The following is a 23,356-nucleotide window of genomic DNA, read 5'->3' on the forward strand; positions in this document are numbered from 1 at the left end:
GATCTCTTCATTGCTTGTTGCTAGTGGCAAATGGGGGAGGGGATCTATGTGTGTGTGGTGTTGAGATCGCCTTCTCTCTTTGGTGCTTAGATTGCTTTCTCTCTCTCTCTCTCTCTTGTTGCCTTCTCTCTTTGGTTGAGATCGCTTTCTCTCTCTCTTGTTGCCTTCTCTCTTCATTGCTTGTTGCTAGTGGCAAATGGGGGAGGGGATCTGTGTGTGTGTGGTGTTGAGATCACCTTCTCTCTCTTCATTGCTTGTTGCTAGTGGCAAATGGGGGAGGGGATCTATGTGTGTGTGGTGTTGAGATCACCTTCTCTCTTTGGTGCTGGGATCGCTTTCTCTCTCTTGTTGCCGCATTGAGATGATAGTCTGTCCCTCTCTTTGGCATTGAGTTGACCCTCTATCTCTCTGGCTACATGAGGAGAGGTGGACAAGAGTAGTTTGATGGAGGACAAGTTGCACAGTCATCACAAGAAGAGTATGACCTAGGAGAAGGAAGATAGGCATGAAAGGTGTTTAAGGATGGCTTGCTTGTGGTTCCACGTGGTTGTCGTGTAGAGATTGAAGACTTTTTAGGTTTTATTGATAGCACTAGGGTGGATTGGAGTAAGATATAGTAGGGTGTGTATTACATGTAAAGAGCATTTTCATTATATATGGTGTATGTATTAAACAGATGACATATATACACACATGATATAAAGAGCATTTTCATTAGATATGGTGTATGTATCACACAAATGACATATATACAGAGCATTACATAGATGAGATTACACATATGACGTATATAAAGAGCATTACACAGACCATATCACACAGCAGAGCATTTTCATATATATATATATATGTGTGAATATATACAAATTAGCTCACTAGTTATTACGCAATGATCACATACTCAACTTGGTGGGCGCTGAGAATAGCAGTTGCCGCCGACTGACAGTTCGCCAGAAGCTTTCTGTGGAGCTTAGAAAGATTAGATTATATTTAATTATTTGTAAAAACAAAGTAGAGCTTTTACGCTTGCAAACAGTAAAAACAAAGTAGAGCTTTTACGCCTGCCCACATGGGAGAAATGGAGGAACAACAACAGGCTACCAGTGAGGGCGTGCAGACGTCAAGGTCTCCGAGAAACCCTAGCAGTGGGGGCAGTAGATCTGATGCTGTTGCTGCTGTTGAGTCCCCGCCATCTTCTTCCCCCCGAATTGTTATAAACTCAGAGGAAGTTGGGCGGCCTGTCGCTGAACAGCTTCTAGCCCCAGCTGTCTCTGGCACACATGATGTCTGGGGCGTTCTCACTGCCATCTCTGACAAGGCGAAATCACGGTCGCAGGTACGCATGCATGATTAGCAGTAGTTTGTATGGAACCCTATTTGCAGGCATGTCATCACCATCACCATTATCAAGTGACTAGTAGTTCAATAGTGCAGACCTGACCTCGAGCATCACCATGAGATGACCAGGAGTTCAATAGTGCAGACATGACCTTGATCATCACCATCAGATGACCGTTCAATTGTGCAGAGTCCAGACATGTCCTGGCCCCTGGGGCACACCAAGTAGTGTAACGTGTAGCCCCATTTGCAGGCATGGTCTTTGGTTCCTATTAACCTTAAGCATCAAAGTGTGTAACCCTTTTGCAGGCTTGGGCTTTGGCACCTCTAAACAGGCTTGCGCAAACTTCGCTATATGTTTTTCTTAGAGGAGAAAAAGCTGCTGAATTCTTGTTATTTTTTTAAAATAGTTGACAAGCTGCTGAATTTTCAAAAATTCCTTTGTCGACTTTTTTATTTTCTGTCACAAGAAAAAGAGCCTACTTGAGTTTACTCTAGTTAACGCTGGATGCTAATTATTCCTAATCAAACCTTATCACATCATGCTGCAAATACACTGAGACTAGAGAGGTATTCACCTATCACAAAAGATGAATACTTACAATGCTCCAAACTCAGATCTAGATTCCTATCATGCTAGCGTTAAGCTACAAAGCATGAACCAAAGGCTGTACTGCTGTACTGAAGGTTGTTCTGCTGTCCCAAGACTTTTTGTGGCTTGTAAACATTGGGGCTATAGAGAAATGATCCTCAAGGCAAAGATGGCTTTCAGAAACTAAGGGGATTACAATTTAGAGGTGAAGAAGGGCTTTCTCAAACCCTTGGAAGAAGCTATAAAGCTACCCACATCTATGATGATACCAAGAGTAAGGGCAAATTTGAGACTTCGCAAGGCTTAGCGAAGCCTAGAGGATGCTTTAAAAGAAAAGCCATTTTTAAGAACATGAGAGAACTTCACATGGGAAACTCAAGAAGGTTTAAACCAAGATATCCAACTCTCTTATCAGAGGATATCAAAAGGCCAAGGAACAAGGTCTTTGTAATAGATGTTTTGAGTCTGGAACTGGAAGTGCTCTTAAAAGAAGAATGAAGGTGCAAAAGTAAGTGCACTCAGTGCAAGAAGTGGTGCTTCGAGGATTAAGGAGGTATAAGTTTACCATCAGGATAGTACACGTGTGTTGTCTATCATCAGTTCTCCATTTTTGGACCTCATGATTTAATGAAAATGTGTGGAAAGATAAGAAGTCAAGATGTTCATTTTATCAATGTTCTAGCTCCATCAAACATATAAGAGGAGTTTAGAACCTCTTGTTTGCCTTGAAGTTAGATTTTTTTTTCATCACACTGAAATGTAATGGAATTATTCAGAAAACTATTTTGTGGTGAATGACCCAGTCCATAAAACTATTCCCTACCCAAGACCATATCAGTTGTGCCGAAATGCATAATCTAGAAAGCCAAAGTTTTTTCAACACCTTGAATTTTCACCTCGATACCATATTCCACTTATCATGGTACCTAAACATGGAGTCTAGGACTGTCTCATCTCTCTCATGTACATTCTGAGGCTGCCTCATGCATCAATATCATTTGGCCATCATGCGAGAGTGCGTGATGAATCATTAAACTTGTCACCCTACAGTGACATGCCAATGCTCAAACAACCAAGAAAGTATCCTATCTTGTTATCACTCACATACTATTATTGCTCCTCATAGTTACCAGAGGTTAACTATGCTAAAGTATAGAGTCCCAGACAAGAAACCCGTGAAGTCTTAGGAGATCCTACATGGGAATCTAGAGCTCATCCCACATAAACTCCCAATTATGCATGATCATAGGTGGAATGGCCAACTTTCCCCCCTACAACCTTGAAGTAACCGAATTCCTCTCTGAACACTAAAGTTAAACCTTAGGTCAACTGAAGGGTCAATCTAATTAATCCTTGCATACCACCATGTTCACACCTGAATCCTTCTCCGTGGTTTCTTTAGTAAGCTCTATTGGTTTCCTATAAGCCATCCAGAAATTTCGACTAGGCATCTTGGATTATGACCATCACCACAAGACTACCTAAGTCGGCACCATGTGCTAGGTTATGCCAATTTTCGACAAGATCGTGTGCTCCTAGTGGCTATCCGGATAACATGAAGGGTTCATGGTAAAACTTGGTATGCTCTCTTCACTATTTTGAAAAGAACTATCCACTTATGTGAAAGAGTAAGAGCATGCAACAAATTAGATTCCATCACAGTTCGGCAAAGACCTCGAAAAATTCAAGATTATTAATTAGGTTTACAAAAAGTTACAAAAAAGTACTTGAAAATAAGCGTCACGACTCAGGGTTTGTGAAGTCAACACTATTGAGCCATTCGTGGACCCACCTATGTGTGCGAATTCAGACTTGAATCCCACTTAGCAGAAGCCTCCTAACATCACTTGACAATCCCATGGTCTGATAAAATTGCACAATGCGGAAGCAAAACATAGGAGAGAGGGAGACATCAGACAATGAACATCTTATTATGTAGCACGAGGCTTTTACAATGGCAATACCAGCTAGTAGATAATGTGCTTGTGAATGAATGAACTGAGTTAACAAGTGAGAAAGGAAGAGCCCTTTATATAGGGAAGAGTGAAGCTGGCCGACTGCCCCTATGGAGGTGGCCGACAACAGCAAATAACCCCCACGATTTGCATAAATGTGAGAATACATATATGCCCAATAAAAAGGTATGGTCCCACACAATAGTGAGATGCACAAATTCTAACACCCCCTCTGCAGCTCATAGTGTGCAAATAAGTTAGAAGAAGAAAACTGATGAAGAAGATGCGACCATGGACACCCTAGTACCGGTTGGATTCTGAATACACAACGGAAGATGCACCTACCAACCTAGCTTTTCAAAACAAAATGCCACCCTGAACAACAAAGAAATCTGCTCGGCTCTGAATTTCCACACCAGTGTGCAGTGAACTCCATTCACCTCAACATTGGACTGTGAACACATCACATCCAGAAAACCTCGAACAATGAACTTGGAACTCATCCAATCCATATCTCTGCTACATCAAGCAATAGACTTGAAACACATCTAGTCCATAGCTCCAAAAAATGAACTTGTGTTGCCAGATATTTTTCATGCTTGAAATTCTGACTCACGGTTCCCATGCACTAGAAATGGAGCTACTAACTGTCACCATTTGGCCACCCAATTGGTCCACCCGTGCTTTCTCATTATGTATGTACATTGGACTGGCGTCCATGGCAGTTGTATATGCCGGGGATTGATGCCACTCATGTGATACTGTGGACTTAGGTTTCCGTTGAAACTTGTGCCTGTGTATACATGCCCGGAAATGCTTGGAGGATTGGTGTTCCATTGGGTCTGGTACCTCGTGTACTTGCCCGGAGCACGTCTATTTTGGTATAGTCTCATGAACGGGGATTGTCCATACCAATGCTGCATTGCATAGCATCTTTATGTGCTTGCTTGCAATTGAAATTGCATGCTGTTTTCATGCTTGCCTGACCAATGTGTAGTTCCGGGTAAAGGGACGCCCACCCGTGAACCGTGCGTGTGAAACTGTCTGCTGACATGGTTTTGTGGCATGTGATAGGTGGAAAGTATTGGTCAAAAACCTAGCCTTAGGGATTAGCACTAATTTATAAGTGAGTATGTGCACACTTCATTAAGTTTTGGGCGACCAAAACTCACTTATAAGTTATGACCAGCCCTGTGTTCGTACACATTGATGTCCCGAGGTGGACAAAACCCAATGCCCACCGCCTAGACCTTATCCCCTTTGTACAAAGGGAGAAACCAACCATGTGTCCGTTCTAGCTTGCACCACAAGGCACTTGTCCTCTGTACTTGACACCTAGAGTGGACAACTCACCATCTCTCTTTCCCCTCTCTCTAGAAGTAGGCGCCCCCTTCATGAGGCCTCTTTGGCTGTATTTTCTGCACTTTCTCCTTCCCAACTCCATATCCAAGCTTACTAGTGTGTTTCCCAATCTTCTAAGAGTGTTTCCAAGTGATGTTCACTCTCCCACACACTCCCAATGATTGAAATTTAGCAAAATAGCTCTTATTTTTGTTGTAATTTCTGGTCTTTTTGTTGAAAACCCTAATTTCAGCCTTCCTTTCTTAAGTTGAATCATAGGGAAAGCTTTCCCAGGGCTCCCTTCATCCTCTTGAAGACTTTTGTCGCGAAGGATCGCGACAAATCGGAGATTTCAACGCTCCAAATGCTTCCATCGCGAAGACTTTCGATGTCATTGACTCTACTTGCAATTGATAAGCTTTGATGCTTAAATATGGAAGCAAGTAGTAGAAGGGAGGAACCGGACTGCATGATCACATATCCTGTGTAGTGTTCTCTTGTCCTACGTGCTCTCTTGTAGATTGTTGCTGCCATGTGTTGGTGGAACAATAGAGAGTAGATGGTAGGAAACATGGGTACTTGAGAGGGTAGTGTGAGTTGCAAATCTACACCGACAACACATTGTTTGCAATATTGTATTTATATGCATTGGTATAGAAATCTGGTTAGAAATGCCCATGACTCTATGTACTTGATTCTCCCAACATCAATATACTTTATTTGAGGGAGGGTCCGGCCGTTCTGGCTCATTGTGTGTCTCTTGTCAATTCAACAAATTACTTCTTGTATTGAGCATGTTGTCCATTAAATCTTGGTATAGTTAAGTGTATTGATTAGCATTGTGTTCAATCTAGTTACATTGGTATCAAAGCATACGGTTCTCTTTTACTTCTATTGTGAAAGACGATAACCGTGAACACTAGCTATCTCTACACTTAGAACACTATAGACAGCCATATTGTGAATGTTGGAGATGCTAACACAAGAGGCAGGGATAATGAAATGCATGCTTCCAATGCTTTACAGGATGAGCAAACTCATGTGGTGCACATTAGGGAACAAGAACATGTGGGACAACCGTCCCGTGGCAAAGGGAAAATGCAGGAAGAAGAGTCCATAGCCTTAAGGGCTGAACTTACTCGTATGCAGGCTCTTCTTTATGCACAAGAAGAAGATTTGAAGCTCTACCACCATAAGGATCCATTGCTGACTCAGGAGACATCATGTTGTTCCTGTTGGAACGAGATTGCTCTTCACTGAGCAAGAGAGTCACAAGGTTGTCAAAAGTGACCGCATTAGGTGCATGTTCTAACTTTTGCTTTTATCCTTTTTGACTTTGCTTTTGTGTTTTTGACCTTTAATAATAAAATATTACTCAAGCTCTTTAGCTTTTGCTTTTTTGGCTTTTTGGCCTTAGAGTTGCTTTTTGGTCTGTCTTAGTCTCCTCTTTCCAATGGTGTCCTTGGCTCGCGGTCAACCTTGTTTGACTTTTTGCTTTTTCTTGCTTTTTGACCAAGAATGATGCTTTTTCTTAATCAAACCTTATGGACCCTATCCCCATGTCTTCTTCCACCTGTCTAGTGTCCAGGCATGGGTTTCATCATGTGAAATAGAGCTAGGAGGGCCAAATAATTTCTAGCACCCTTTGTTACTTGTTGTGGCATGTCAATTTCTAGCTTTAATCAGAAAATGCTCTCATAAGATGGGATGGAGCTTATGGGTTCTCCTTTATAGAAGAGCAATGGAGTTGACACCAGCAAGGCAATTTGTACTTGCGTAGTGGGTTGCTCTAGGAAAACAAATGGGGTTGGGGCTTGGATAGCCAACAATGGTTTTGTAACATTTTGTGATGTAGAAGCTTCACCATCAATCACCATGTCTCGTGTGATAGGGTTTCTCTTTGGGCTCCAAACTTGTTAAGGAATTGGTGGCAAAGGTTCTGTTACAATTGGAGAGGATAGCGTTGGCTTCCTCAATGTTTATGCTCCGAACGTTGCTACGGGTAGAGTCCTCTTTTGGAGCTTAGTCCGGCAAGCCCTCCCTCAGGCTGACTTTTGGTGCTTTGGCGGTGACTTTAACATGATAGAGGCAGCAGAGGACAGACTTGGAGGTGGCACGACCACAGTTTCAGGAGTAGAGTACTTAGCCTGGGAGGAGATGATTCTTACAGTCAGGGGACAGGACCCTAGGCATCTTCTGGAGTTTGGGCGTAGCCCCGGGAGCTTTTGCTTCTCGAGATCGGATAGGACCAACCTCTCTAGACTAGACAGGTTTAAGTTGATGAGTGGGCTTGTAGCCGAGGGGATATGATTGGTATTTTGGCAGGTACGTCATTTTTTGATTTTCTGATCACGCCCCGGTTATTCTATCCTTAGAGGACCCTTGGAGGCACGACAGGCATGTGAGCTCGAGGATTCCCGACAGCCTCATTCAGGACCTCGAGATATGCATCAGGATAGAGCAGATATGGGTGGGATTGGATTTTCTTTCAGGCTCTGTTGCGTGCACATTGGATGAGGGCTTAGGGGAGATCAACAAGTTCTTGCAGGAGGCAGCCTAGAGCTGATTAGAGGGTTTCCGGGAGCAGGAGAGGAGTTGGAGGAGTCTTGCCTCTTTACAACAGCTTCAGGAGAGGTCCCCGGATAGCCAGTGGATCGAGAGTCAGCTTGCCGTCGCTTGCACGGAGATTAGATCCATAGAGGAGAGTTGGGTGGGGTACAGATATCATGCCAGGGCCTCTTTTCTTGACTCAGGCAGGCGACATAGTCACGGGGGATTTCTTTGAGATAGCCGCCCCCCACAGGAGGAGAGACGGTATTCAGAGGTTGCGTAGCCAGGATGGAGCTATTGTTTTAGATCCCCCCCAGGTGAGAGCCATCGCCACAGACTTTTTTCGATCCCTCCTCATTGGTGCCCCGGCATCTCCACAGGTGGACACACGCGAGAGGGTCTGCTGGCGGCATACGAGGGAGGTGGTTCCCCCTTCTCATTGGTCATTCTTATTGACACCATTTACTGCTGAGGAGTTGGCGGAGGCATTGACGGCACTTCCTAGCGGCAAATGCCCGACAACGGCGGATGGGCTTCCAGTCTCCTTCTTTCTTCGCCATTGGGACCTCATGGAAGGTGGCCTTCGAGTTGCCTTCAATGAGATTATGATCACAGGTGCCATGCCAGAGAGGCTCTGAGAGGGCTTGATTCACTTGATTTCCAAGGAGGGTGGTGACAGATTGGAGATTCGGCAGCGGAGACCCATCACTCTTCTAGGGATAGCCTATAAGATCTTGGCCAAGGCCATCAGCAGGAGACGTCAGCCTTTTCTCCCAGACTTGATCCACGACACTCAGATCGGCTTTGTTCAGGATTAGAGCAGTCTGGACAACATCTTTACCTTCTGGAAGGGGACAGCTTTGGCCAGCATGCAACAACAAGACCTCATTGTGGTGCTACCAGACTTTGAGAAAGCTTATGATAGGGTGGATTGGAGCTTTCTGGAGGGCACTATGAGCTCGATGGGATTCCCCACCATGGAGTGGATTCATGGAGTCTCAGGACTTTACTCAGCCTCACACAGCCAGGTTCTCATTTAGGGAGCCCGTGGTGACAGATTCCCCCTCTCCCGCTGGGTTAGACAGGGCTGTCCTTTGGCACCTTACCTCTTCCTATTCGTTGCCGAGGCCATGAGTAATTGTTTTTTCTCTACCCAGGAGACCGGGCTTCAAGAATTGAGTCTTCCTCTTCGCACGCAAGAGGAGCTGCTGGACTCAGAGTCTGCAGACAACACAGCAGCTTTCCTTGCAAGAGATGTGGGGAATCTATAGAGATTTGCGGAGGCGATTGAGATTTTCTGATGCGCATCCCGAGCATAGATCAATTGGCACACGTCGTGTGGTTTTTGGGTAGGCTCAGCACCCGCCCCGACTTGGCGACCAATTGAGGATTTCTAGTGGATCGCGAGAGGCACTCCAGTTCGATATCTTGGTTGCCAGGTTGGCATTGATCTCTCTACCGAGTAGCAGCTCGCCCCGCTTCTTTTGAGTACTTCTATATTGGAGCTTGGCTGTCACGTGCATCCCACACTTGGATGCCACGTAGACATTCTGTACAAAAGGTGTAGGACCTGGGATGGTAAACTGGTCCCATGTGAGCCCAGTCCGGGACGAGTCAGCCAGGGATCCACCCCACTCGTCCGAGGTCAGGTGTGCATTGTCCTGCATAGGAGTCCAAGGTCAGGTGTGCACTGTCCTGCACATGAAATAGTGCCAGTCCGCGCTGTGAGTCTCCCTCTGGAATGATGACAGTGAATCTATGTATCTGGTATGGTACCGGATGCCAGATCATTGTGTAGATAGTTAGGGTTTGCTTTTACCAAGTCTTAGTGTGGGCATGGGGATGGTGTGAAACAGTGGTATCAAAGCCTACTTCAAGTGCAAAGATTCAGCAAAGAAATCAGAATTTTTTCTCGCTCGTGAGGTTGGTTTTCAGACGCCGGTGGACTACCCCTTTCGGAGTGACTCCTGTCCCTCGAAGGATGGTTGGTTTTCAGCCTCCGGAAGCCTCCGGACGTCTCCCACACAAATAGTGGATGGTCAGATTGCGCTTTGGAAAGGAAGTGCATTTTCCTGCTATGGCGAGCTTCGACGACGAGAGAGACCAAGAACCATGGGACCAGAGTGCACCAGGCAGCCTAGCTAGGGCACTGGGCTTGAGTGTTACAGATATGTTCCAGCAGATGATGCGAGCAATCGCAGACCAGACAACCAAGTTGGACGAGTAGAAGGCGCAGATCTTGGCTGTGGAAGAGCGTACCTGTTCTCCAGCGTCGCGTTTTCCATCTCCTCCTCCCTCTCCTTTCGTATCCCAGATTCCAGATCCTCGACACAGGGACCCTCTCGCGAGGTCACAGCCGCAGCTGAGCTCTTTGCTTGAGTTGCAGATGCGTGCATTGGAGATCTGACAACGTGAAGACGAAGCCATGCGAGGCGTGGAGCACGAGCGTTACCTAGCAGCTTTGGACGCCAGATTGACACCGGCGGCGCCCTCGAATCATTTTCTCAAGAAAATGAACTTCAGTAAGTATAATGGTAAACTTGATCCCACAACTCTCTATTCATGGTTGCATCAATTTGAACCTTACTTTGCTGCAGTTAGAAAGACAGATACTGACAGAGTGATCTTAGCCAGTTTTGGTACTTGGAAGGTGAGGCCATTCCTTGGTAGACACAGTGGGCTCATGCCCACACCAGATTAGGTATGGCAGCTTATGTGTGGGACGAGTTTGTCCGCGACCTTAAGCAGCAGTTTCTACCGCCCCACTACCTTGAGCGACTCGAAGACGAGTTCAGGGGAGCGCGTCAAAACGCGCAACCAGTCCTTCAGTTGCCAATAGAATTTCGACTTTATGTTTGCAATTAGGCTTAGCTGATTCGGACAAGAAAGGACAGTTTTTGTATGGCCTTGACACGCAAATCCAATGGGAGGTGCGTATGTTTAGGCCAGCCACTTTCGAAGACGCACTTTCACTTGCGTAGAGTGCGGAAATGAAGCATAATGGTGGCAAGCCCAAGACTTCCCAGCCGGCTTCTCCCAAGGCTACCGCCTCGGGGGGCAAAGGCCAGAACCAGACGGGGTCTTCCCCGAGGACAGAGCCTGGGAGCCTCTGGCTCCAAGAACTCGAACAATGCGTCTAAGCTTACTCCAGACCAAAAAGCGGAGGTAGGCAAGACAGGTGGCAAGTTGAGTGCCGAGGAGCTTTCTCAGTACAAGGAGGGTAGATGTTTCTTTTGTCATACAAAAGAACATACTTCTCGAGAGTGTCCCAAGAAGCCTCCAAAGCCCGCCGCCGCTACTACCTCCACAGCTTCCCACACAGACCCCAGTGGCTGCCCCTAGTTCTTCAAACCCCGGTGCTTCAGTCAGAGCAATTATTAGCCGGGAGCTCGAAGATAAGCAGAAGGGCACCCATGACCAGGAGTATGAGCGCAACGAATTGCTCAAGTCCTTTGGCTACATAGGTGGCCAGAGAGTCGTCTTGTTTGACAGCGGCAGCACGGGGTATGTGGTCACGGAACAGGCCGCTAGGCGTGCCTGTTTCGACCTGACTTCGGTGGACAAACAAGTTGAGGGTTTTAGCACAGGCATGACAACGAGCGTCAAGTATGGAGCTCTAGGTGCTAAGTTAGTTATTCAGAGCATAGAATTTGTGCGTGATTTTATGGTTGCTCCTCTTGTGGGAGCATACATAATTTTGGGTATTTAGTGGTTTCACAAGTTTCTTCCTGATGTCAAGTGGGACAAGCACACGTTCCAGATCAATCGGAATGCTTCAAACGCCCGAGTGACCATTAAGTGTGAGCCAGGAATTCCGAACTTTCCGCTCATAAGCCACTTGCAGGCTAAGGGAGCAGTTAGGAAAGGCGCAAATTGTGTGATGATTTACATCCAGACGGCCCATATGGTAGCCAGTGTTTCCGAGAAGTACTCGGCTCTCCATGAAAAGTTCCAGAAGACTTTTCTTCGGGACAGTCTCCCTCCTTAGCCCCCCCCGTCCAGATCGGAGGACCACAAGATTGACCTCCTCCCAGGCTCGGAACCCCCGAGCAAGTTTCCATATCGCCTTTCCAAGGCAATGGAATCGGAGTTGGACCGCCAACTCCAAGAATTGTTGCAATCTGGCTTCATCCGCCCCAACGTGTCGCCATTTGCAACCCCGATCTTATTTGTCAAGAAGAAAGATGGGTCTTCTCGATTGTGTGTCGATTATCGTGCACTCAACAAGCTGACTATCAATTGCAGATTCTCGATGCCTTGAATTGATTATATTCTTGAGAGGCTGAATGAAGCAAAGGTGTTCTCGAAACTTGATTTAAAGAGTGGGTATCACCAGGTGAGGATTGTGGAGGGGGACATCCCCAAGACAACCTTCCGTATGAAATAGGCCCACTATGAATTTGTGGTCATGCCATTTGGCTTGACGAACGCCCCAGCTACATTTAACCGCATGATGATGCGTGTTTTCCGAGATTTGATTGGAAAGTGTGTGTTCATATTCCGGATGACATACTGGTATTTTCCAACTACGGTTGAGCAACATGACATTGATGTGGAGAAAGTTCTTAAGTTGTTGGAAAGCAACGAGCTCTACGTCAATGAAAAGAAGTCGGAATTTTATCTGTTCCAGGTGCATTACTTGGGATACATAATTAGTGCCGAAGGCATTCGACTTGATCTGGCTAAAGTGGCCGAGATTGTCAATTGGGAAATACCTTAGACAGCCTATGACATCAGATCCTTTCTGATCTCTCGGCGGATCTCACCGATCTGTGGGTGTGAAGACAAGAAGGCAAAAGATTCGAATGACTCCACGAGCATTGGAGGCATTCAAGAACCTCAAGGTGGCTTTATGAGAAGCACCTTGTTTAGCACTTGCCTCGTGGGACGAGCCATTTCAGGTGATCATCACCGATGCGAGTAACATCGCAATTGGAGGTGTATTGCAACAGAATGGTCATCTAGTAGCTTACATGTCTCGTAAGTTATTGCCCGCAGAGAAAAACTACTCAGTCTATGATCGTGAACTCCTAGCAGTTATACAGCCCTTGAAACATTGGAAACATTTTCTGTATGGCCGTGACTTTGAGGTCCGCACTGACCATCAGGCATTACGCTGGATTTAGATAATGCCAAGTGCACAGTGGATTCAGATAATGCCAAGTGCACAGTGGAGTGATCAACAACACCGCTGGAGTCAGATATTCCAACAATTCGGTGGTATGATTGAGTACCTTCCAGGAAAGGCCAATCCAGTGGCCGATGCTTTGAGCAGGAAGGGACAAGTGACTACGATTCAAACCACTAGACTCGATCTTGTTGGTATAGGACTAGATGACATGAAGCACACGTACACGGATTCCGAGAAATTCGGTACACAGTGGGAACAGGCATTGGATGCCACAGGACCATGCCACTTTCTGATACGCGATGGTTGGCTTTTCTACAAAAGCCGACTGTGTGTCATGAAGTCGTTCAGGGCAGCTCTTCTCCATGATGCCAATGACGCCATTACTGGTGGTCATAGGGGCATGAATTCGACTCTGGAGAAATTGGAACGGCAATATTATTGGCCAAAGATGAGGCGAGATGTGTTTACATATGTACAACACTGTGATATTTGTCAAAAGATGAAAGCTCCGCGTGGAAAGAAGATAGGGTTGTTACAGCCCTTGCCAATTCCTCAGGGTCCTTTCCAAGATATTTCAATGGACTTTGTCACGAATCTGCCTCCCAGTCCGAGTAAGCGTGATACGCAGTGCTTAACTATTTTTGATAGATTTAGAAAATTTGTTATGCTTATTCCTTGCAGGGCTAATGTGACCGCCGAGAATGTTGCCCAATTGTTCATTCGGCATTGGTACGTGATTGGCGGGATTCCTAGGACCATAGTGTTAGACCACGATGCCAAGTTTACCCGTCATTTTTGGAGGGCATTGTTTGATAACTTTGGTACTAAGTTGATTTTTTCCAGTGCATTCCACCCACAGACAGACGGCCAGACAGAGATATACAACCAGTTGGCCTTTGATGTGCTAAAGTGTTATGTCCACGATCAGCAAGGTAAGTGGGAATCATATTTGCCTTTAGTTCGAATGATTCTATTTCTTCAGCTATTGGCAGGACTCCATATGAGACAGCGTTTGGAAGACCTTTCCAGTCGTTGTTGACCAGGACCTCATCTTCAGTACCTGAAGCGAACAAAGTGACGGAGTCTTACCAGGAGATTTTAGAGTCAATTAAAGACAGGTTGGCTAAAGCACAAGAGGCCTAAATTCGACAAGCCAATAAAGACCGAAGGGATATGAAGTTTTTGGAAGGGGATTGGGTTTATCTTCGGATTATGAAGCAAAGGTTGAAACAGGTGGGCAAGCGATGCCCAAAGTTGTCTTTCAGGCATAGTTACTACGGAACGAGAACGTTCCGAGAACGTCGGATGCTGGAACAGGAGTGGGAACGGGAACGGGAGCGGATCGGGAACGTCGGGGAACGCCACATCATATGACACGTCAGCATATGACATAAAATGACAAAACATTTAAAATATCCAAGATTAAACTTTAAAGTCTTAAACTTTAAAAATTTGAAGAGTCCAGACTCCAAATAGAAATTGAAAAGAAAGTACATCGCATGAGGATATATAGAAACTGAAAAAGAAAGTACATCGCATGACAAGTACAAAACTAGCCTCAAGGGCCAAGGTAACTGGTGAGTCAAAGACTAGTCATCAGCAAGTGGGATCTCATCCGTCCCTCAATCTGCTCATCCTCATGCTGCTCCACATCATCCTCTCCCTCTGGCTGATCCTCACCATCATTGTCATCAAGATCAAGGCAAAATCCAATAAATGGGTCTGGAGTACACTCAGCCCTGAACTTGTTAAGCAAATGCAAGTTCGCATTAACAAATACAAGGTCATTTGCCTTCTGGACATGTTCCTCTTCTTGCTTGCAATGTTCCCAAAACTGCTCCGTAAGTGCTCACATGGCGAGGAGCTAGCACCCTGGCTAAGCACTCGAATGGCCAATCTTTGCAGCAATGGTGTATCTGCCCCATAATCCTCCCACCACCGTGCAGTGGATATCTTGAACCTATCATTTTGTGCATCCTGCAAAGCGAAGAGGCCTCTCTTTCTTCGATAGAAGGAAAGGTCTTCACGAACCCTCCTATCATCTGCACTGGGTACAAGCTTCCTCAAGATATCCTCCCAACCCTGCACAAGCTCTGCATCTGTCTCTTGTCCTTTGCCTTGAAATTCTGGATCCACCACAAATGCAGCAGTCTCTAATGCAGAGTGATACTCTGTCCACCTGCCTGTCGCAAGACGAGATAGCTCCTGTCTCCTACCCCCATCCAAAGTCTGTAGAGATAGGATTCTCTCAATCATCTTGTCCATCCCCTCGTACACCTTGCCAATGCAAGGCTCATCTCCATCAAGAAGCCTCAACATAAGAATGATTGGCCGCACAACCTGCAACAATACCTGAACAGTGTCCCAAAAAGTGTCATCAAGAATTGTGGACCTGCATCATCGAATACCTGCCATTGAGGTACTCTCTCGCCATGCATCCCACTCCTCACAAACTACAAGCTGCCTCAAATGATTCTTCACTTCAAAAAGACGCTTTAACATAAGGAAATTATATACAAAGCGTGTATCTGAATACTTTAAGAGATCCTTTGGGGATCTCTGTCGAAATATAGCCAAAATGTAGTGGTGGCGAGTGATAAATGAAACAATGTGATTGCCCATTTCAATAAAAGGCTCCACCCACTGCATCTTACCAATATCTTTGAGGAGATTGTTGAGCCCATGTGACATGCAAGGAGTGAAGCAAATATGTGGGTACCTATCCTCAATGATCCTCCCTGCTGCCCTGTTTGAGTTCTCTCCATCAGAAACAAACTGGATGACATTATTGGGACCCACGTAATCAATGGCTTCACTCCAAATATTTGCCAATCTCTGTGCAGTTTTGCCCGCCTCTGAATTGTCAATAGCTTTAATAAAAAAGCTACATCCTCTGGAGTACGCAAGGATACCCTGAATGGAGCGGCTCCTAGTGTCACTCCAACCATCACCCATGATAGTGACGCCACATCTACGCCATACATCCTGAATGGGTCCCAAGGCATCCTCTATGGCCGTCCTCTCTGTGGCTAGAAGTGTAGTGCGCAATGCCTCGGATGAGGGTGGAGCATAGCCAGGTCCGAAAGAAGCAATCTCCTTCACCATATCTGCAAAGTATGGGTTGCGGGCCTTTACCAAAGGAACATCTGCAGCATAAAAAAACCGTGCCGGGTCTGGGAAGCATTTGTTCCATGTGCGGATGGCTGTGGAGCAGCCCCATATAATGGGGTAGATGCACTCGCTGAAGATGCCGCGCCTGCAGGTGTAGCTGATGATGATGTACCTCGAGGATCAAGAACAGAGGGCCGACTCCCTGCTGCATCAAGTCTATCTGCAAGTGCGTGCAATCGTATGATATCTGCTCCTGACACTGTAGGGCAAACAGAAATGCCTTTGCCTCTAACCCCCAACAAATGGGCTCGCACACGATCCGTGCCTCCAGTCTTAATGGATCCACAAAAGTGGCACTTCCACTTGCGTGACCCTCCTCCTCTTGCACTATCATATCTGGACACAAGATCCACCTCATTCCACCAAGGGGATCTGTTTTCTGCATCTATGCCACGAGGAGGTGCCATTGAAATTGATAAATGGCTGAAAATTAAAAAAACATGAAAAATGCCCTTGCATGAGACATAAGTAAAGTGTCCACAAAGTGGAAAAAAACGCAGCAAACTAGAATCTCCAAAATCCAATGTTCATTGAGTCAAATTTTAAATCTTACCTGCTCAAGACTCGAGTGCCACCCGAGCAAAAGAAGGGGCCAACTTGCCAAGGCCCAAGAGGAGGGGCCAAGAGGAGGTAGGGAGAGTGTGGGGCAGCCAAGAGGAAGGGTGGGGTAGTAGGTGGAATGGAGAGTGTGGGGCAGCCAAGAGGAAGGGTGGAGTGGTAGGGAGCAGGCTCAGCCAACAAAATAGGCGCAGCAGCGAAATAAAACCGTACGCTGGATAAAAACCGCCGCCGCCGACATCGCGAAAGTGCGCACTTTTCGGAACGCCCGGAACGGGCGTTCTGCCCTACGTTCCGGCGTTCCGACAGCCGTTCTGCCACGTTCCCCCGCAAGTGCGCCGTTCCGGCTCCCGTTTCCGCGTTCCGGGCACGCGTTGAGCTTCGGACCGGCGTTCCGGCGTTCCAGGAAGGCGGAACGCCATTCCGCGGTAACTATGCTTTCAGGAGCTTCGGACCTTTTCCCATCAGGAAGAAGATTAATGAGGTGTCTATGCAGTTAAAGCTACCTCCGAGTTGGACTATGCACGATGTGTTTCACGTCAGTTGGTTAAAGCCATATACAGGTCTTATCCCTTCAGAAGTCAAAGACGAAGCAGAACCAGATATTGTTGATGAAGCAGAAGTTATGGTTCCAGAACAGATCCTTCTGCACCATTTCAAGCATGGCTCAGGCCGAAGACTAAGACAGTTCCTCACGAAGTTTCAGGACCGAGAGACCCACGAAGCGGTATGGCTTGACAAAGTTTTTCGAAGACTATCCGGCATTATTGACGGACTATTTGGAGGCTATGCAGCTTCCGTCAAGTTAAGCAGAAGGGGATGTCACGTGCATCCCGCACTTGGATGCCACGTAGACATATCTGTACAGAAGGTGTAGGACCTAGGATGGTAAACTGGTCCCATGTGAGCCCAGTCCCGGACGAGTCAGCCAAGGATCCGTCCCAGTCGTCCGAGGTCAGGTGTGCATTGTCCTGCACAGGAGTCCAAGGTCAGGTGTGCACTGTCCTGCACATGAAACAGTGCCAGTCTGCGCTGTGTCTCCCTCTGGAATGATGACAATGAATCTGTGTATCTGGTATGGTACCGGATGCCAGATCATTGTGTTGATAGTTAGGGTTTGCTTTTAGGAATAGGGGCCAGCCCATAGGGCTACCCCAAGTCTTAGTGTGGGCATGGGGATGGTGTGAAACCACCCCCATGAGGGCCAGGAAGGTCCTGGCTGAACCCACCAGCCATGGAGAGGCTGTAGGACAGCCCAAGGGCATGCCAGGGGCAGCCGACAATACATGAAGCATTTATATGGCTGTAGGGCAGGTATGGGGCAGCCCATACAGGCTGCCCAGCCCCAGTGTACTTGCCAATTCAGTGCCCAGCCTCTTGGAATTCGGGCGCTGGATGCCCAGCCTACAAGGGAAAAAGGCGCAGACTTTTATGTGTTATTTTCAGCATTTAATGCTGATTTAAAAGTCGTGGACAAGGACTGAAGCTGGCCGCCTGTTTATCTACTGGCCGACTGCTGTTGGGGAGTAGTATAAATAGGAGAGCCACAATCCCATTGTTTTATCTCACAATTCACCAAGTGCTCAAGCATACAAGGGCTAGGACAGCCAAGAAGTTGCTAAAGCAAAGGAGTGGAGGATTGCAGGTCAAGGGCAGAGATTTCTCAGCCAAGAAAGGTCAAGATTTCTGTATTTTCTTTTCAGATTTACATCATTCTAATAAAGCAAATACACCATCTGTGGTGGGGACCCTACAGAGGGTATTTGGGACCCAATACTGTCCTCTCCTCTCTCTCTCTCTCTCTCTCTCTCTCTCTCTCTCTCTCTCTCTCTCTCTCTCTCTCTCTCTCTATTTTCAGCACATCTTCATTCAGTTTTGTGCGTTAATTCCGTCGTGAAAAGTGTGCTGATTTCTGAGCATTGAAGTTACCGATCTTCTCCGAAGCTTCCATATGTTACATTGGCGAGGCTCTCCCTAGCAGGCAAGGTGATGGTGGCGAGCCAGGTAATTCTTGCCACCATATGGTACATCACTTCGTGCTGGGCCTTTTCTCGGGCAGGGCCGGAAGTGATGGGAGGCTAGCCAAGGCCAAGGTGGCATGGAGAGTGATTATTCAGCCATGTCGCAGAGGGAGGCTAGGCCTCATCGACCCGGCTATTCAAAGCCACGCCCTACTAGGCAAGCTAATTGTTAGAGGCCCCCTTCCCGGTGGTGAGCCCTGGAAGGATTTCCTATTGGCCCAGATTTCAACCCGCACTCCGAGTCTTGGGGGCCCTTGGCCGCAGAGTACCAGATGGATCTTCACAGAGATGCGAGCCCGTGCTTTTAGCCTGGCTTTTGAGGGCAGATTTGCAGCCAGTTTACTTCGTGCTTGGGATCATCTTAGGCTTGCCTTTAGACAGATAGCTCCAGTAGCCTCAGAGAAGCGGTTCGACAGCCTTTGGTCTGGAACCCCGTGATCCATTTACCCAGTGGCCACATTCTAGGGGCCCGACCGCATGTTTCTTTGGGCGCCTTGAGCATGGGACCAGCCAGGTCTCTTGGAGATTGGATCTCCCACAGGCAGTTATTCCCAGAGGTGCAGGAGAGAGGCCTGATAGGGATCCGGGGTAGAGATAGGCTCAGCATCGACATCGACTCAACTATCCCTTAGGAGTGGCTGACTCCCCTATACCCAACCCCCCTAGGCGTGTTTACCAGACACGATATCCTCGTGGCAGTCCATGGAGCAGATGAGGACAGTGGTCTGCTCAATTTCTCTATTGGATCACATGGCATACCATAGTAGTTAGGAAACGCGTTTCCTACAAGGAAAGAAACGTGGAAACGTTTCCAAAACATTTCCTTGTAGGAAACACGTTGTTTTCACACAAGTTTTATAACATTTTTTTTCCCCCAAAATCTCACGTCAACATCAGACGACTCTTTCGATAAATAGTTCTCTGGTTTCCGTGCGCCGGTTTCCCCTCATCATCAACATTGAAGAGCGTTGCCCGGCCTGCCCCAAACCTGCACGTTTCCTCCCTCGGGTTGCGTGTCTACAGCCAGGTGTGTCTTTTATCCAACCTGCTTGCTAATTTTAGCCAATTTGGGGCAAGATGGAAATGCTTCAGAGAGACCCCATTAGGCCTCCAACATTTGCCTTAGACTCTGCCCAAGGGTCTTAAGTAGCTGCCAGCTATGTAATCTATTACATGGCTGATTTTTGTCAATTGAAGTGGTTTGAAAATTGGGGGTTTCTTTGCAGGCACAAAATGCCTCGCACAAGAGATGATATGTGGACCCATGTGATCGAATCACACTCCTTCAACAAAATGCCTCGCACAAGAGATGATATGTGGACCCATGTGATCGAATCAGCCTCCTACAAGGGTGGAGGTGCTTCCAAATGGCAGTGCAAGTATTGTGGTTTGCAGTCCGGCGGCAGCATAGACTGGGTGAAGGCCCATTTCACAGGTTTAGCGGGGAAGGGAGTTAGCTCTTGTCCACTTGTGCCGGATGCTATCAAGGCATCCTTACAAGAGTGGAAGAGAGCCAAATTATTAGGCCAAATGAAGTTACCGACAGAAAAGAAGAGGAGTGAAGATGAGGAGGAAGATGTGGATGTGTCAGCTACAGGTAGTACAAGTGTATCTAAGAAACAAAAGGTTTCAGAAGGTAGCTTTGCACCACAGGCACAAAGGACTCCCATCCCCATTGCCAAGGCCTTGCAAAGAAGGAGCATCAAAGCCAGTCTACAGATGTAGGCAGGGCAATCAGCCGCATAGGATGTGAGTGGGAGGGGCCCTCTTATGCGGCCTTGCGCACACGGGAGCTCAGAAGGGAGAGAGAAGCTGTGGAGAAGGAGGTAGAGCCTCTCAAGGAAACATGGGGATGCACTCTTCTATGTGATGGATGGTCGGATGTCAGAAAGAGGAATGTTTATAACATCCTCGTCTCATCATATAAGGGCACAATGTTCTTGCGTGCCATAGATGCATCCATGGCAGGCACAATGGTGACAAGTGAGTACATTTGGTGACACATTCGAGATGCTGTCATGGAGATTGTGCCACAGAATATAGTGCAGGTGATCACTAATAATGGCTCAAACTGTCTCCATGGGAAGGATGCTTGAGGAGGAGTTTCCTGCCATTCTTTGGACTCCATGTGCTGCTCATAGCTTGGACCTCCTCATCGAGGATGTGGCAAAGATAGGTTGGGTGTCAGACATCTTTGAGACCTCTCGCATGATGGTAAAGTTTGTGACAAAGAGGCTGAAGGTGCTTCTATCTATTGGGCACACAGTGACAAAGAGCTTCTCAAACCTTCTACCACTAGATTTGCACACACATTCATTGTGGTTGAGAGGTTGGTGAGAGTCCGCCATGGACTCCTATGCACAATGGTTTCCAGGGTGTGGATTGCTTGGGATGATCGTGATGGTCCCAAGGCCGTTGCATTTGTACGTGTTGTCATGAGAGACACTTGGTGGCAAGAGGCTGAAGCTCTCATAAAGGCCATTTAGCCTATTTATAGTGTTCTTCGCATCATGAACATGGAGGGCAGCACTTTGCGACTCTTGTACGAGTTCATGGATAGAATTGGTGAAGCTTTGAACCGCCATGCTGCATTATGCATGCACTCTTAGTCTCTTAGTCTCTTTGATTCTTCAATCTTGTATAATATCAAGTTTATGGCATTATACTGTATACATTTCATGGCTGTTTTTTAAGGGTTCAAGACATCCGAGCCGTGTGGAACACACGATGGGATTGGTTTCATAGACCAATCCATGCAGTTGCTCACATATTGCATCCTCTTTGGAGAAATGAGGAGCTTTGAGGATGGATGGCAGCAGTACATCCAGAGATACACAGGAGGGGATGTGGACCTGCTAAGGCAGCTGGAGGATGAGCTACTTATTTTCCGAAATGAGAGCTTTAAATTTGGTTCAGTGACGACCAAAATGCGGGAGACACAGCTACAGCCAGAGTCATGGTGGGAGAAATATGGCATCAATACCCCTCACTTGGTGAGTCTTGACTCTTGGTTCTTGAATCTTGCATAAGAATCCACTTGTAGTATACTTATAAGTTATTACTAATAACAAGGGCTTCAACTTCTTTTGTTGCATGAATTATGACATAAATCCCTTGCCATTCGAGTCATATCACAGGATAGCCACTGTTCAATTAGAGTGGTTGGTATTTTGTCATTGCAACCTCCGCCTAATTGAGCAGGTAGGCAATCCCATCGAGCCTCACCAAGTCAATGTCGATAAAATTGACATTGAGAAAGTGAAAGAAGTCCTAGAGATTCCTCGAGAGGAGCATGACATTTATGCCTTGCTATATGAGGAGATCACACCACCTACACGTGTTAGTCGTGCACATTTATCTACAGCAGCAGGTGCTAGTACTAGTGCAGCAACAACGGAGGCGAGTGCTATAGCTGAGTCTTCCTCCACATCCGATTTAGATTCTCATAGTGAGTCTGAGTTTGACGATGATGAGGACGAGGAGATTGAGGACTTGCAGGACTAGCTACTAGCTAGGCTGAGACTCGAGAGCCTGAGCCATTGTCGATGAGCCATGTGGCTTATCATGATTTATTATGTATTGTTTATGGGCATTGGGCCATGACTATTGATTTATCATGATTCATGTATGATGTGACATGAACACTTCAAACTTATAAGTTTTAACCTATGTAGTGTCATGTATGGTTTGACATTGATGATGGATGATTATATGGTTTTTGTTATTTGTGATTCGAAGACTATTGGCTTCAAATTGATGTTTCCATGTATTCTATGCATTTAGTGTTATTTTTACATATTTTATACAGTATATATTGGAACTTTTGTTCATGCAAAAACCTGTAGGTAGAAAACTTCGAGCTGATTTTACGAAACCCATTTGAAACGTGTTTGAAACTTTTAGGAAACCCGTTTCAAACAACCCCCTAACTACTATGTGGCAGACTAGAGAGATCTGAGCTTCCCTTGGAGGATTTTAGTGGCTGCACCTTGCAGAGCGTGAGGGTGATTGGTTTTCGAGCACCGGAATGTCATATTGATCCAGCACCGGCCAAGGTGTGGCAGCTATGGATATGGGAGTGCCGACCTCTCACGCGCCTTCAATGGGACCCGAGAGAGTGGACTTGGCATGATCCAGCGGATCGGGAGGAGAATTTGGATGCCCCCTTCTTTGCATATACTGCGCGGCTAGGCTGCAGGATCCAAAATGCCCGAGATAGATGGCACACTGGCAGCAGCAGCACATTGGCAGTCTCAAGGTCTCTCACAGCATTTTCTTCAAGATTTCTAGAAGAGATTGTGGGACAGCTTTCAGCCAAGAAAGATCACCCTCTTTCTTTGGTTGATGGCACATAGGAGTTTGGCGGTCGGTACTTGGTTGGCAGTTGGTGGTCGACCAACGGCTTGCCCGCGGTGCGGCCACCCCCAAGAGACTCAGAGACATTGCCTCGAAGGCTTAGCAGATTTGGCAACAGATTCTCCGCATCTTTGCTATGGACAGGGCATCAACTCGGATCATCACATGGGGCACCGTCACTTGGGCCACAAAGGCTGGAGTGGTCAGGGCTTATGAGGAGGATGAGGGTGGGCTAGGCCTTCAGGTCTCTCACCATCGTATTGCAGTAGTACCAGTCACAACCCCATCTATAGGCGACTAGCGGCCAGGCTCATGCCAGAGATGGGAGATTTGCAGCAGTGTG

General features: G+C 46.8%; 1 protein-coding gene across 2 annotated transcripts in view; it reads left to right on the plus strand.

The window, feature by feature from the left end:
- The first annotated feature begins 779 nt into the window (after positions 1-779).
- The window catches only part of LOC147634638 (uncharacterized), a 37,009-nt gene continuing 14,432 nt past the window's right edge, over positions 780-23,356 (plus strand). Inside the window, exon 1 of one of the 2 annotated variants that reach the window (XM_086803771.1) lies at positions 780-1,336. In XM_086803771.1, the coding sequence (XP_086659897.1) occupies positions 1,070-1,336 (267 nt within the window). In that variant the 5' untranslated portion in view covers positions 780-1,069. The remainder of the gene's footprint in view (positions 1,337-23,356) is intronic. The other variant, XM_086803772.1, reaches the window with a different exon arrangement.

Source organism: Cibotium barometz, chromosome 10, assembly GCF_041138505.1.
Source record: "Cibotium barometz isolate CiBa-2024 chromosome 10, ASM4113850v1, whole genome shotgun sequence".
NCBI classification, from domain to species: Eukaryota; Viridiplantae; Streptophyta; class Polypodiopsida; order Cyatheales; family Cibotiaceae; genus Cibotium; species Cibotium barometz.